At 50.2% G+C, this 16,173-nt stretch overlaps 1 protein-coding gene across 1 annotated transcript in view; it reads left to right on the plus strand.

Annotated features, from left to right (window-relative positions):
- Positions 1 to 13,890, plus strand: part of AR (androgen receptor) — a 38,655-nt gene extending 24,765 nt beyond the window's left edge. Inside the window, exons 3-8 of the mRNA XM_066182129.1 lie at positions 1,301 to 1,417; positions 6,849 to 7,136; positions 9,253 to 9,397; positions 10,156 to 10,286; positions 10,485 to 10,642; positions 10,911 to 13,890. Of these exons, the coding sequence (XP_066038226.1) occupies positions 1,301 to 1,417; positions 6,849 to 7,136; positions 9,253 to 9,397; positions 10,156 to 10,286; positions 10,485 to 10,642; positions 10,911 to 11,066 (995 nt within the window). The 3' untranslated portion in view covers positions 11,067 to 13,890. The remainder of the gene's footprint in view (positions 1 to 1,300; positions 1,418 to 6,848; positions 7,137 to 9,252; positions 9,398 to 10,155; positions 10,287 to 10,484; positions 10,643 to 10,910) is intronic.
- The last annotated feature ends 2,283 nt before the right edge of the window (positions 13,891 to 16,173 follow it).

Here is a 16,173-nt window from a genome sequence, read left to right on the forward strand (position 1 = left end):
TTCCTATAGGAATGCAGAAAGTAAACCCTTGCAGGATGATAAATAAAACCCGTGGGCTGGTTTCCCTTGTGGGCTGCCTGTGGATCTATAAGCTGCACCTCTCTGTTGTGTGCTGAGTCCAGTTTGGTTTGGAACAGCCTGAAGAACATCAGACAAATCCTGATCCAGTAAATGTGTTCAAACTTGACTAGAAAAGTGATAATTTTTGGCTTGTCTGGCAAATGGGGCTGCACTCTGAGTGAGTGCAGGGTGAGTCTGAGGTATGGGTGACTCTGACCATAAGTAACTTCTGAATTTTCTGCACCTCCCCAAAACCCATGGCTGCACAAGGTCCCCCGTACAGGGAATTGCTGGTCCCAGTTCACTCCTGGCTGACTGCAGATACATCCCAGGGGACTGGGTGACATCAGATTCACCTGTGGAGCAGCAGCTCCCCAACCCCAATATCTGTAACCTGGAGACAACAGACACGGCTGGTATTAATGGGTTGCACAAAAAATAATTCAGTCCCCAAAAGGTCTGTACAGCATCATGGTTATAAGGGGACTGTGAAAAACGAGGTTCACTTTCTATGTAAATTTTAAGAAATAGATTTAATAAAATAATAATAAAAAAAAAAGATAAAAAAAGCAAAGTACGGCCGGTGTGTGTATAGCCACACACCACTATATCATAGTCGCACTTTTAATACCCTTTCTATTGCATCAGTCTGTTGAGTATTCATATTTTTCCATAAACTAGTTTCCATATTCCAGGAGCTGTTCTGCATGGTCCCACCTTGGGTCCACCTTTTTAGAGCATGCGTGTTTCTTGGCTGTGTCTTCATTATCACCTCCAGTTTGGGCTTTGGTCCATGCTTTCTTCAGATGGTAGATGCTGATAGTTGGTATCTCAATAGCAGGGTCTTCTTTACATGTTCATTGGATGTTATCCCGGCCAAACAGACAGTTTAAGTGTACTATATCAACTACTACCACTATGTCTAACTTTATTAATAGCAGAAGTAAAAAACTTATATCCTTACCACAACATTATTAATCATATAGCACACATCTTGCGAAAAGCCAACTTTACAGTATGTATTTATAACAGGACTGACAGGTGAGTATTGTGGCAGAAGGATCAAACAGTGGGGTTTGGTGGTCTGGGAGAAAACCCACCAAAAGCCATGCAATAAATGGATGACATTTAAAAAACAAGAACCAAACTCTCCAGGCTGCCCTTAGGAGAGAGCCAAAAGAGCCCAGCCCTTGTCTCTGTTTGTACCCACCACCCGTGTTCTGTTCCTCTGGTGTTTTAGGCAAACAGAAGTACCTCTGTGCCAGCCGGAACGACTGCACCATCGACAAGTTCCGGAGGAAAAACTGTCCCTCCTGCCGTCTGCGGAAGTGCTACGAGGCCGGGATGACTCTTGGAGGTACGGCCGGGGTCCCCTCCTGCGTCTCCTCCTGGGTCCCCTCCTGGGTCCCCTCCTGGGTCCCTGCATGTCACTTGGGGCATGAACAGTCAGTAAGTGGCTGGAAAATGAGGCTGATGGAGGGTGGTAAAACGCTCAGGAAACATCTTCAGGGTTTTAATACCAAAACTGTGAATTTCAGTAGCTTTTGTGTTTCAGGAAACCCGCTTTTCCCGGATTTCAAACCTTGTTAATTTGAAAAAAAAACCCCAAAAAAACCAAAAAAACCCATGTAAATAGCAGTGTGAATTGCTTCTGGCTCCTGGAGCCTCAGAGCAGAGCACTCCCCTGTTTTGATGGGATTATTCCAAGGCAGAAATGCACAATTTCTTGGTGAAATTACAACCTCAGTGTTTTCCTTTGCTGCTCCTGTGTCCCTGGGAGGGTTCTTGTTAAAATTTGTCTCTGTTCCCAAACCTGTAGCCCTACCCCAACTGACAGAGTGCCAATATGCAAAATCTGAGGTTTTCTGCTCATAGTGTATAAACTAGTGTTGATTACTGGGTGTCTCTTTGTTGAGTTCATTTGATGAAATCCTTCCCTGTGTGGTGAGGCTCTGGCACAGGGTGCCCAGAGAAGCTCTGCTTACTCCATCCCTGGAAGTTTCCAAGGCCAGTTGGACAGGGCTTGGAGCAAGCTGGGACAGGGGAAAGTGTCCCTGCCCATGGCAGGGAGTGGAACTGGGTGATCTTTAAGGTCCCTCCCAACCCAAACCTCGCTGTGATTCTGTGATGTTACAGTGAGGAGGAAAATACCCCGGAAAAGGGGGCTGACAGACCTGCTCCTGCTGGGAAGCCCTGGATTGAGGAGGCTTCTGGGGCTGCAGAGAGAAGCAGGGGGACAGGGGCAGCCCAGACTGGCTGGGTGTGTCAGCATTTTGGGTTAAATCCTGACCCCACTGCTGGGATGGGCTAAGCTTCCACAACTGCCGGGCTGCAACAGTGCTGTCTTGAAGGGCTTTGTTACTCAAGTGGCTCTGATTTGTGACACACCAAGGAGCAGAGGGTTTAGTTTAATTTATCCCCAAAGGCCCCAAAAGGCAGTGCAGTCCTAACTGCCTTTTCTTAGCTTATTTTTAAGTGCTTTTTTTCTGGTGAAGTTTCCTTAAGTAGGAGAAGACATACATCAGTGCAACCCTCTCCTGCAGGACACACTGACAAAATTAATGCTAATACGGATACCCCGCTCCCTTCTTTTTTCTTCAGCTCTTTGGGTCACCCTGACCTGTTCTGCCTGGTCTATTTTACATTTGGTTTGGATGTCGGCTTAAAGGCAATTGTTACGAACAGGCAAGCTTGTGGTTGCCCACAGTAACCTCTCCCACAGTGGAGGCAGGGCATTTGAAATTACTCCCAAGCTCCAACCACTTGTTTTTAACTGGTGGTTAATTACAGTCACTGAGGGGGCACATCCCGGCAGCCCTGCGGCTCTCTTGGTGGAGGAGAAGGAGGAGGAGGAGGCGGGGGAGGTGACACACTGAATGCCTTCTGCAGGCTCTGCTCTGGAACAGGATGGCAACGTGTTGAGGCACTTCACTATTGACTGAGATCACAGTGACCTGCAAGCTGGTATCCACTAACCAGGATCTTCTCTCCGTAGAGAGGGAAAAGAAAAGAAAAGAAAAAAACCCAACAACAACAAACCTCCCCCCCCCAAAAAAAAAAAAAAAAAAAAGGCAAGAAACGGTGATAAGGCTATTTCAGTGTGTTGGGTCCTGCTGGTGTGCTGGCCTGTACCAAATATCCCTGTGCCTGCTGCTAGGGAAGATGCTGCAGGGATCCTGCCAGCTTTGAGCCTGGAAAATGTCCTTTGTATGGGCACAGCTGTAGGGGTTCTGCCAGCCCTGAGTGCAGGAAATATCCTGGTATGGGCATGGCTGTGGAAATCGTGCCAGCCCTGACCCTAGGAAATAGCCTGGTATGGACACAGCTGCAGGAATCCTGCCAGTCCTGAGCTTGGGAAATGTCCTGGTATGGACACAGCTGTGGGAATTCTTCCAGCCTTGATCCTGGGAAATGTCCTGGTATGGGCACGGCTGCGGGAATCCTGCCAGCCCTAGCCCGGGGAACATGCGAGGTGCCAGGGCCTGTTCTGTGGGGAACTCCAAGCTCTACAGTGCCCACAGCCAGAGCTGGCAGCCACCCGAGCTGCAACTGTGTGGGTCCTGGCTGGAGCAAAACCTCAAAACACGTGTAATTCCTTTCATTTTGTTTATGGTAAGGCTACAGATCTCCTGTAGTAACAGGCAAAAGCTTGTGAAAGCCCAGTCCTGAGGCATAGCTGTGTTTAGTCCTAATTCAGGTTCAGCTGCTGAGGGCAGAGCAGAGCTCATGTCTCACCGGTGCAGTGGGTATTGATGTGATCAATTCCAGCCAGGGGGAATCTGACACCGTTATTGCTGAGCCATTGCAGTAGTTACAATCAGTGTTATGTTGGATGTATCTGATTTTTCATCTTGTCTGAATTTGACTTACAGCAATTGTATCTTTATTACAACTTGGTTTGCTTGATTAAAAACCCTAATTTTATTGATTTTCTGTCCCCACAGTGGGTATTTGTCACCTGTGACTCAATAACCCTTCTGCCTCCTACACAGCCACACAAGTGACATTCCTTACCTCCTTGCTCCAAGGCGTTTTGTCAAATCTTTAGTGTCCTCATGGCTTCTGCAGTTTGCCAACACCTATCAGCCCTTGTCTGCTGATCTCAGTCCATCTGTTCAGTGAACATCCTTAACGTTCATCCCTATTTTCCCATCCCTACATTGCCATACGGGCTGGTTGAGCAGAAATGTTTAAGTTTGGTTTTAGGGTTAGTGTAGCTATGACCCAGCCGTGTAAGAAACAAACCTGTCTGATGTTGTTTCAGCACTTATAATTGCCTCTGAGATGTATCACTAGGGGGTTTGCAATCATTCAGCAATGTTATCTACTGTTACATCCTTCAAGTTCTTTTCATTCATGTGGACCTGTCTGACTCAGATCTCTTAAATGTGTCTGCTATAAACAGTAATGTTATTATTATCAACTGAAACTGTTGAGCCAGACAAGATTGATAGCTTGACAGGTTCAGGTTTTGACAAGCCATGTGTGAAGTTCTTAAAAACTGCAAAGGGCAGCAGGATATAAATCAAGTCCTGTTCAGCTCCTCAGTGTCCCACTGGCAGCTGAGCTTGATGTGTGCTGCCAGGGGCTGCAGGATCTCTCCATCTTAGCCAGTGTGAGAGCAACTTCTTCTAGGTCTCCATAACTTCCCTGAGTTGTGGCATCATGAAAGTTGGTGCTGGAGCCCAGAGTGCTCCTTCCTCAGAGCTTTAGTAGTGTCTGTAAGGGAGATGCTTAAAATGTGCATCACTTTGGCTATCACTCTGAGTGTGCTCCGGGCAGTTCTTGCTCTGGTGAATATTTTATTTTGATATATAATTGTGTCCTTTAAGCTTTTTTCCAGATCCATCCAGTACTTCCCCAGAGACCCCCAGGTCAGCTTGCAGGGCTTGGGGCAGTGCTGTGCTGCAGCTGTGCCTCGGGACTCCCTGGGCCCCTTGTCCCTGCTGACAGCCAAGCAAGAACATCCCAATATTGGTCACACGTCTTAACGTTCCTCTCAGATTGGTTCAAAGAAGTGCAATGTAGACTTCTGCCCAGCCTAGCTCATCCTAGAGTAAAAAACATTACAGATGTCTTCAATTTCAATTTTTAAACTTTTGTTTATATTACCTGCTGAGTAGGAGCCACAACCACAAAGGGATTTGTCACAGGTGATTGAGTAGAAGGCAGTCTTTACCTCTGAAGGTTTTCTCCACCTGGTACTGTCAGTATTTCAGTGACCTGTGGGACAGCTGCTCCTGGAATGCACAAACCCAAAGCCTGTCTAATAGCCCAGTTATCACCCACTGTCACAGAGGAGTCTGGTTTGTGGCTGCAGTCTCAGAGCCAGCACAGTAGGTGCTTGCTGTCTACTCACTTCAGTTGTGATCTTTTCATACTAGATAATTAAATATTAAGGAAAAAACCCCAAACATTTAAACCAAACCATGTGTGTGTTTTATACATGTGGGTTTGGCTTCACTCACACACATGACCTGGGGCACTGCTTATTTCTAAATCCTGTCACAGGGTGCCCAGGGCCGTGGTGGAGTCACCATCCCTGGGGGATTTAACAGATATGTGGATGTGGCACTTGGGGACATGGGTTAGTGGTGGCCTTGGCAGTGCTGTGATTTTGGAGGCAAGGGAGAGGAGGCTATACCAAATGAGTGGCTGATGGCCAGAGGCCATCAAGCTGTGCTGCAGCACTGTTTTCCTCTCGCTCTGCTTTATTTTTATTAATCCTTTCTCCTCCCTTTTTATGGAGAAGCCTGTCTTCATTGCCCGTACAGCAGATCATCCGGAGTACAATGCTTAAAGATCAACTTTTGGACTTAATTTACAGAGCTGCACTATGGCTTGACATTTTTATGTTTTGCTGCTTATTTTTCCAATTACAGCTGAAAGGAAATTCGAGATAAGTATCACATAACGAAGGAGCCAAAACCCCAAGGACAACTGGTTTGATGCTGTATTCCCTGCTGAAGGAATCCATGGGCTTCTGTCCTTCAATTAGTTGAGGTTTGGATTTGGTGAGGGGTGGCAGTAGCAGGCCACCTGTGCTGGGCAAAGTCATGCTGGTATCAATGAGGGAAACATGGACTTGCAAGACCTCTGGCATCACGCCTCTGAAGTGCTGGTGTGCCTTGCAGGCAGACCAGCAGCTGTGGTTAAGAGCTAGGCATGTGAGGAAAACACCTTTTTGTGTTGGGCACAGGCACAGTCACTGGCTGGTGTGGTTTCTCCACAGCCTGCCTGCACTGCTGATGGGGCTGGTGAGGCTGCACAGCAGAGTGAGGCCACCTGGCTTGGGTCTGCTCCCCCTCAAGTCCCTCCAGTTGGGGCAGCTGGCAGACTGCAGAGACACAGCCCTGGAACCACCAGTGCAATGTTTTTTTTTTCCCTCGAACGTGACCCTGTACTGAGTTTATCATCTTGTGTTACTCCTTTTTGATTGCATATGAAGAGTTGTTTTAGTCAAGTCAAAACCTCTTCTCTCTTTTCCCTGGATCTTCCTCTGTTTCTCAGTGGGAGTGAGAGACCAGTCATGGCTGAGGATGTAAATGAAGTTGTTTCTTTTCCATGTCAGAGTAACAGTGAAATGGATTTTGTCACGCAGTGTGCTCTCCTCTCGTCCTTGGGCGAGAGCTGCAATGCCAGGCCACTCCTTGGGCAGAGGGAGGAGCTGCTGCTGGTCATCATTTTTCCTTTCCTTGTAGGAATGATGGAGCCAAGAAGCCCTGACTTTTTTATTTTTTTTTAAAATATATTTTTAAGTGTCACTCTATACCGCACCTTTCCCACAGCCCGCAAGCTGAGGAAGCTGGGTAACCTGAAGGCACAGGACGAGGTGGACGGTGCCAGCTCATCCAGCCCCACGGAGGAGCAAGCTCCCAAGCTGGTGATGACACGCATCGATGGCTACGAGTGCCAGCCCATCTTCCTCAACGTCCTGGAGGCCATCGAGCCCGGTGTGGTGTGTGCTGGCCATGACAACAGCCAGCCTGACTCCTTCTCCAACCTGCTGACCAGCCTGAATGAGCTTGGGGAGAGGCAGCTGGTCTACGTGGTCAAATGGGCAAAGGCCTTGCCAGGTGAGAAGGAAAGCAAACAGATCCCCTCCCAGTTCCAAAGCCCATCTGCACTGCTGGGGGCAGGTGCAAAGGGGACTGTCTGCAGCCCGTGTCCCATCACACAGGTCCTGGGGGACCATCTCCATGGGCAGTGTGTGTGCCCCCTGCCTGGGGAGCAGTCTGTAGCACCGTGGGACTTGTGTCTAGAGGGGCTGATGATGGGAGAGGGAACTGAGGGGTGATGGAATGTGTTGGAACTTAAACTCTGGGTTCAGATAGCCCCTGGCCAGCAATAACGTGTGGGCACAGGGCACTTCCCCCCATGGCAGGGCTGCAACTCGTCTGGGCGCAGTGTCCTGCTCTTCTCCCCCTGTCTCCATGGAGGATTTGCTCCCAGGCTGTGCCTGCCAGCCCTGCAGAACTGCCCTCTAGACCAGGATTAACTCTGTCCCAGAGCCCACCTGAAGTGATGGAAAGGGTATATTGTAACATGGCAGAAGAGCAATGCAGAATCCCAAAGGGCTCTTCCTGGCAGTCACTCAGGTTGCCCATGTGATAGCCTGGTGGGATATATTTATGATGCCTTCAGAGAGGTAATGAGGGTCAGGAATTTTCCAGATGCTGGTTAGCAGGTGCAGTAAATGGAGCGTCCTGGTGACTGATGTGTTTATTGAGCTGGATTTGCAAGGTGTCACTGCAAGGTTGGTGATGTGCTGCCTATTCCATGTTGCAATCCTGGAACTGCGCGAGTGGGATTGCAGAGGGCTGAGCTCAGTCTGGGCACAGCAGGACCCAGATCACCTCCCAACATCCCAGAGACTGGGGCATGGGGCCAGTTCCTGCCACCTGCTCCATTCTGGCTCCTCTCCTCAGGGGACACCACAGAAAAGAGGAACCCCACTCCTCGTATGTGTGGGGTGATACAAACCAGAGGAGGAGACTGAGGCACAGTAAGTTTGCCACTCTGTGCCAAACTGTGATAAACTGTGGTGATAAACTGTGGGCAGGCGTCTGACATTCCCAGGAGTTTGGCAGCCCCCTAGACTGGTGCTCCCAATGGGATATTGGTTTGAATACTCTTAAATGCAGAGTAGCCCATTCTGTTTTTGCTGTTCTTGAGTCACTTGGCTTGTAAAACCAGGGACAAATCCTGCTTCCTCTTTGGCTTATCTACACCAGACACCAAGATCAGACACAGAGACACCGCCAAAACCACCACCTGGCATCTGGGGATGAGGCTCTACCACTGCAGTGGTGCTGATGGAAAGGGAGAGTGCTTTGGAAAATGTTTTCCATCATAAATATCCCCTTATCAGAGGGTTTTACTCTCCTGAACTGTACCTGATGCCCAACCCCTCAGTGTGTAGCAGTGTCAGCTGCTGCCCTGCTGCCCCCCAGGGCAGCACTGACTTTGCCAGGCTGGCATCTGGGCAAGGTTCACTCTCCAGCTTGTTTGCCTTGAAGAGTTCTCCAAACCATAGAGATCCTTGCCTCAATGGGTTGTAATTATACGCTGGAGCCGTTAAAGTGTTTTAATATTTGATTGAAATAATGCATGATTGCCTTGAAACTCAATTATAGTTGCCTATTTACAAGTAGGGTGAAAAAAACAGCATTGGAGGTGGTGTAAGCATGCCTGGGGTTTAACTCTGGGCTGCCATCTGGGAATGGTAATTTGAATTAGTTGCTATTTTTGTTTCCTTTGCAATGCAGCTGAGGTTTCCACACTCATTCCCACAGTCATTAGATCCTTCCAGTGTGTATGGGACAGAAACTGGAGCACCTGTAACCACGGCGGGAGACCTCATTGCTGCCTGCTGGCTCTAGGTGTCACATTAAAATTCAGTTACTTAAATTTGGAGAAGCCCTAATGGGACTCTCTCCCCTCCTCGTGTCCGAAGTCACATATCTTCCCTTCTAGGGGCAGGTTTGTGCTTGTCTATTCTTGATTCCCAGTCAAGGTGGGAGCTCCATGTCATGACTCATATCCTGGGACATATGCTGAGCTTGGGCTGTGGAATGACCACCATGTCCTAAGAGAAGTGCTGCAGGAGAGCTGGAGTCTGCATGGAAACAGCCCTGGAAGCTGCAGGAACCCAAGAGTAATTCATAATATCCCTCCCTCATTGTTTATTAGGATTTCGCAACCTGCATGTGGATGACCAGATGTCAATAATCCAGTACTCTTGGATGGGCCTGATGGTGTTTGCTATGGGATGGAGATCCTTCACCAACGTCAATTCCAGGATGCTTTACTTCGCTCCAGACCTGGTCTTCAATGAGTAAGTGTGGAACAACAGCAGCCTAACGCTGAGCTTTGGGTCAGCCCAGGTGACAAACTACACTTGGAGCAGCTCAGCCCAGCCCACCCTGGCTCTGCCCAGCCTGCTCCCCACTGCCACCACCCATGGTGGCCTCCAGGAGCAGTGAGGGCACTGTGATGCCTCTCCGAGTCTTTCTGCCTGCTCCCTCAGCCTTGGTTGGGCTGACACCCACCAGGGCAGCAGCAGAAGCTGGTGTAGAGTGAGAGGCTGCTCCATTTCTGCCTTTTTGCTATGGTGTTTGAATTCCAGTTTCCAGCTCTGTTGGGCAGCTTGAGTGAGCAGAGACAGAGACAAAGTGTACTGTAAGATCCTGGTGGGCTCTCCTTGGTGTACCATCAGCTTAGAGCCAGGGAGGCTTTGCTGGCACCCAGATAGAAGAGCCTGAACCCAATAACCAAGCACAGCAGCAGGCAAACCTCCACCTGTCTGGGAGCTCCAGCTCGGCCTCACATCCCTCTCAGAAATGTTTGGGAAATCATTGCAGTTACTCTTCAGACAAACGCTGCAAGTCCCTTTTAGCCATCTGTGTCCAGCGAGGATCACACACAGGCATTTTGGAAAATGCTCCACTCCTGCATGTGGCATCGCTGAGACAGAGCTGGGCCCTTGGCAGCAGGGTGTGCTAAGCAAGGGAGGTTTGCTGGGTCAGGGAGTGTCCTCCCCATCACATGTGCACTTTGGTCGCTGTGCCATCTGTATCTGTCTCACCCTGCCAGGTACCGCATGCACAAATCCAGGATGTACAGCCAGTGCATCAGGATGCGGCACCTCTCCCAGGAATTTGGGTGGCTTCAGATCACACCCCAGGAGTTCCTCTGTATGAAGGCTCTTCTCTTCTTCAGTATTAGTAAGTATCCACACCCTTCCCTCCACAGAGTTCCAGCACCTGCTGCTGCATCGCCTTTGAGGCATCTGGTGCTTTCCCTGTGCCTGGACTTTCACTTCCCATGAGGAGGCTGGGGATGTCCTCTGCTTCAGTCTTCCTCCTGCTCTCCTGTTGTTACTCTGTGGGTTCCTCTCACTGTTTCCCTCCTATCCCACCCAGTTCCAGTGGATGGCCTGAAGAACCAGAAGCTCTTTGATGAGCTCCGCATGAATTACATTAAGGAACTTGACCGCATCATTGCCTGCAAGAGGAAGAACCCCACCTCCTGCTCCCGGAGGTTTTACCAGCTCACCAAGGTCCTGGACTCCGTCCATCCGGTAAGAGAGGACAGGGAAATGTCTGTCTATACACATAATGTCCATCTAAATGCATAAGAAACAATATAAAATGGAAACTTTACACGTTGAGAATGATCTTTCCCTGGAGCAACCTCCCCATCACGGAGGAGTTCAGATGCAGCTGGAGAGAGCAGTAGATAGTCTCATCCAGGCTCCCTTTCCCAGGGAAGGTGGGACCTCTGTCATGTGTCTTCCCAGAGAAAGCGCTGCCCAGGGACTTGTTTAACCAGCTCTCTTCCTTCCCCAGATTGCCAAGGACCTGCATCAGTTTACATTTGATCTCCTAATCAAGGCACACATGGTGAGCGTGGACTACCCAGAAATGATGGCCGAGATCATCTCTGTGCAGGTTCCCAAGATCCTGTCTGGAAAAGTCAAGCCTATCTACTTCCACACACAGTGATCTTTTCAGAGGGACCCCCGTGCTGCCACCCCCATTCCAGCCATCTCCTGCCTGTTACTTCTGCACTACTGTCCTGCAGTGCCTTGGGGAATCCCTCTGCGGTGGTGGCCAAGGGGACAGGCAGTGACAGACCTGCTGGGATTCCTGAGATTACTATTTTCCCTGAGGTACCTATGGACTGAACAGCTTCTGTCTGGCTCCAGCTGCTCATGGTGCTGGGCAGGGACTGGCAGGGGCAGTGGCACCACGTCTGAGTGTTCTCCTCTGTTTGTCACTGTGACTCCAGCAGCCCAGGGCTGTGGGACAACAGGAGAAGTGCCAGGGATGGGTGGGTTTGTGGTGATTTTTATAAAAAGAACACAACACAAAGCAGGTTGCAGCTCCACATTTGGGTGTGGGTTATGTTGCCAGCCTCCTTCCGGACTTTTTTTTTTTTTGCATTATAGTAGTGGGAAGAAGATAAGTTCAAACACTGCAGGAGAGAAGCAGAGCAGAGCTGGGGAACAAGGCAAGTTTGTGGCTGAGGAGTTCACAGGCCCTGCAGCTCTGGTCGGCTCGCTCCTGGGACCTGCCTGTGCTGCTGAGACATGAGTGATGGAGAGGACAGGCTGCAGTGGAAGGTGTGCCAAGAAAGATCACCTTGGAAATCTCCCAACGGCAGCTGGCTCCTTTTTTCCACCTGGGATGTTTTTCCTCTGGCCTGTCCAGCTGGGTCTCAGTCTGCCCTGCAGAGCCCCGGGTGCTCAGCAGTCACATTCCTGTCCTCGCCAGCTGCTGCCCCCTGGCAAAGCTGAACCCATCTCTGAAAGTGCCTGATGCCCTCGGACTTCATACCTGCCTGGCTCCCCTGGGCACCTGCAGCCTCTGCCCTGCACCTTCAGCCCCTTCCCCCACACCTGCTCTGCTCCTGTCAAGGCTCTGCAGACCTGGGAGTCCAGCTATGCTCTCTCCTTTCATTTGTCCCTAATATTTTGTCCCAACTGTTTTTTTCCAATGCCAGCAGATGAGTGTTCTGGAGCCAGGACCAAGGCCAGGGTCTGTTGGACCTGTGGGGCCATGGGACTCCTCTCTGAATGCTGTCCATGGGGAGGTGGCAGTGGGAACTGGCTGATGCCACCATGGCGTTTTGGGGGGCTGGAATGGAAGCACCAAGAGACCCCCTGCTCTTGGAAGCAGCACACAGAGCTCCTGCTGATGGCAGTGGCTGATTGCAGCCCAGGAGGACACCATGGTGCACTCTCTGTCCCGTTTACATGGTCTTGTATGCACCACATCACCCACACACCATCCCTTACACACCACCCCACACACACCCCACCCCACACACACCATCCCACACACACCCCAGACACACACCACCCTACACACACCATCTCTTACACACCATCTCACACACACACACCACCCCACACACCCAGCCTGTCCCCAGCACACACACAGCGGCCAAGCCTATGTGCCCTGTGGTATTTTAGTTCCCCTCTTCCTGCACATCCTGAGTACATCAAAACCACCTGCTCAGACCCAGACAGGCTGTCAGTGACTGCACACACACAGGCTGGTGCCAGGGTCACACATGCCATCATGGGCTGTGACATGGTCTGGCGTTACCAACCCAGATATCTACAAAGGATCCTTGAGCTGGTACAGACAAACAACAAACTTTGCACCCTCTCAGGGCAGTGAGCCCACCCAGAGCCCTCTGCCCACCCTGTGCCCAGCTCTCCAGGAAATGCCATCATGGTGCAGCTGCTCCTTTACATACTTTGAGTAAAACAAACAATTTCCCTGATACTTTCCAACCTTTTGATGGGATTTTCATTTTATGAAGGAGTGGGGGGAAAAGCCCCCATTGAAGGGGAGGATCTTTCTTTGCAATGGTTTTCGTTCTTCTTCTAGATATGGCTCTGATCCTGCTCTTCCCTGAATCCTCACATGTTGGTAGCAACAGAATCCATAGATGAACTTTCTGGCAGGTTGCTGCTCTCAGATGGTCCCCCGTGACGGGGGACTGCTGGCATTTTCAATGCTGGTGTGAGCTACAGATATTTGCAAATGAACCAGTAAAAAAATTTCAGCTGGTGCATTCCTGTCTTATGGAAATTTCCCTGGCTTTTGACGGCAGAGCTCAGTGAACAGATGAGTGGTGATTCCCAGATGATGTTACCATCTTAAGACAGCTCCAAGCAGTTGGAACAGGAATTTGGGAGAGCTTTGTGCTTCACACAGGCTCCTGTCGGTGAAGGTTTCGTTGGTTAATGAGTGTGGCAGTGTCCTGCTGGGCGTTCATCTGCTGGGAGACTGGAAAGAAGCCAAACCTAACAGGGATTTGCCCATCCTCTTTTGCTGGTGGGAGCACCGTGTGAATGGGAAGTGGGGGAGCAGGGAAAGGACACTGCCCATGTATCACCTGCTCCCTGTGTGTCACCTAGTGTGAAGCTGCTCTGGATGGCGAGTGCTGAGCAGGGCAGGAGCTCACAGGGAGCACCCCCAGCCCAGGACTGAGGGGCTGTCAGGGGCATTGAGGTCATGTTTGGTGTCTCTTCAGTATCACAGTAAACTTCTGCAACTTGTCCATTCAAAAGGGTTTCTACAATATAATTACCAAGAAATGTGGGAGCCAGGACTCGCAGCACCTGTGTGTGTGTATTTGCTGGGGGAACTAATGCTATTTTCCATGTAGATTTTCATGAGCTGCTGCAGGAAATGGGGAAGAAGAGGCTTTAAGAAATACCAAAGTCTAACTGCTGCCATTTATCTTTATGCTTTTTGTTTTCTTCTGCATTTTCTTGTCTACTTTGGCTTTAATAAAGCAAGGAGAATTTCACCGTGTTTACAGTCCCAAAGAAACTGTCCCTGAGGCTCTCCTTGGGCTGGCTGAGCCCTGGAGTGGGAACCCCCTGGGTGTCACAGCAGAGAGCCAACCATCTCCATGTTGCCCTGTGGATTCCCTGACTGTGGATTCCCACACCTGGCTCACCTCAGAGGTGTGGGGGGTTCTGAGCTGGCTCAGTCTGGGTCGTGGCTCAGCCCATCAACTCCTACCCAAGGCCGCAGATGGAGGACAAGGGATACAGATGTTGGCATCTCCCTGGGAGCAGAGTTTGTGCCTGGATGGGCACCACTCCGTAACAGAGGGTGTGGGATAAAGGATGCTGCCTTCAGTGAGGGCAGGAGGGATGCCTCCTCAGCCCTGTGTGATGCCAGAAGCAGCAAGACAGATCAAATGGTGCAATGGCGTGCAGCATTCCCAGCGTAGGGATCACCGACCTGTGCCCACCTGAGCCTGACAGGCTCCTGCCAGCACCCCCTGCCTCAGCAGGGAGCTCAGCTTAGCAGGAGCAAGAGCCGGGACAGCAGCTCCCTGCTATGAGAGGCTGTGGTTGAGTCTGGAGGACTGGCAACATCCACATGCCACTGCCAAAATGCCCAAGAGGCCCTTTGTGCTTGGCTCAAGGAACAGGGTGATTGATGAGGGAGGTGAAGCCGGGGTAGGACCCTCGCTGCAGTACCACTCTTTGCTCTGGGCTGTGGGATTGTCACTGTGGTCTGTAGGGAATGCTGAGGGGTACCTGAGGTGTCACCTGCCTCCCAGCCAGCTTGAGAGCTGCTGCCTTCACAGTCACCTCCCACCAGCAGCCAGCCCTGCAGTCCCCGTGGTGTCTCTCCCCTTGCTGAGCTCTTGCCCTGGATGTTTCAGTAACATAATGTATGCTAAAATTATCTATCTCTATATAGAATAAAGGCATGGCCCATTTTCTATTGCTAAAGATACCTATTTAGTGACATGCTCTAAGAGTCCTCTCTGGTCGCCCACTGAGGTGCTGGATGCTCTGCAGGAGACGAGTCAGAACCTGGCAATTTAATGGAGGCTTTTAATTATTTTTCTGGCTGGATGCTGCCCAGTTTGCAAAGGTCCCCCCTTTTCTGGCATGCAGAGAGCACATGCTAACATAGGCTGGGGTCAGTATCAGCTGCTCCAGCTTTCCTGTGTCTTCTTGAGATTAGACAAGGGACAGTGTTTGCATTTCGGGGAACAGCGAAGTGTCCTTTGTTTCTTCCCTCCTTGACTTGGACAAAGCATCCTCACACATTTGGGCAGAATGCTGGGATTACAGAGAGTGACTGTGTTCTACCTGTTTGCCAGCCCAGGGCTGGCTGTGGTGTCCTGGTCCCCTTGGGTGGGTCAGAGCCTCCCCTGCCCACTGGCACCTGCTCCCTGTGCTCATTTCCCTTCAGCAGCAGAGGGACATTGTGCTTGTGACTCAGAGTAAATCTCTGCACCCACATAAACCCTTAGCAAGTGGATAAAAGCTGCTCTCTGTGCCAGGTATTTGGTGTTCTGTGGCAATTTTATGCTGTTTATCTTTGTTAACATGTCTCTGTAATAATAAGAGTTCTCTATTTGATGTATTTTACTCTTTTTTTTTTTTTTTTTTTTTTTTTTGTAATAAGCCAAAAAAGCTCATTGCTGGTGCCTTTTTGCCTGGGGGGGCCCTCCCAGCCCACAGCTCTGTTCCTGGGAGTAACAAAGGCCAGTGTCTGCAATTGCTCCTTCCACTTGAGGGAAAGAGAGAAGGCAATGCCACAGCATTGCCAGAAGAAAAAGAGCCAGCAGCCTTGGAATGGCAGAGAGACTTTGGGGTATGATGCTGGTTCTTTCCTGGAGTCTGGCTCCAAGGTGAGGGCTGAGCATGATACTGGGGATACCTTGGACCTGTTTCAGTCGTACTGTCACCCTGGAGACCCCACAAACCTCGTGATGCAGGTGCAGTGCACACAGCCTGGTCTAGCTCAGTTTGGAATCACAGTTCTTTGCCCAAGTTATAGCATTACCTGAGGGTAAGTTCTCCCAGAGAAGGAATTGGGTGGATTGCTGACACAGTTGGTGTGGTTGTTCTTTTTTGTTTGTTTGTTTGTTTGTTTTTTTAATTGGAACCGAAAGCATTGGATAAGGAAGAGAGAGCCCCAGAGTGTTCTGGTGCCATGGAGGCTGGACTGTGGTGACAGACGCTGCTGGGGCCAATGGGGTGCAGTGCAGGATGCCCTGGGGACAACTGCAACTCACAAGTCCCCATGTGGGACTGAAGGATGTTTATTTGTGTAACCA

This window comes from Chamaea fasciata, unplaced genomic scaffold (genome assembly GCF_029207755.1).
Source record: "Chamaea fasciata isolate MVZ Bird 193981 ecotype frontalis unplaced genomic scaffold, bChaFas1.0.hap1 SCAF_4, whole genome shotgun sequence".
Lineage (NCBI taxonomy): Eukaryota > Metazoa > Chordata > Aves > Passeriformes > Sylviidae > Chamaea > Chamaea fasciata.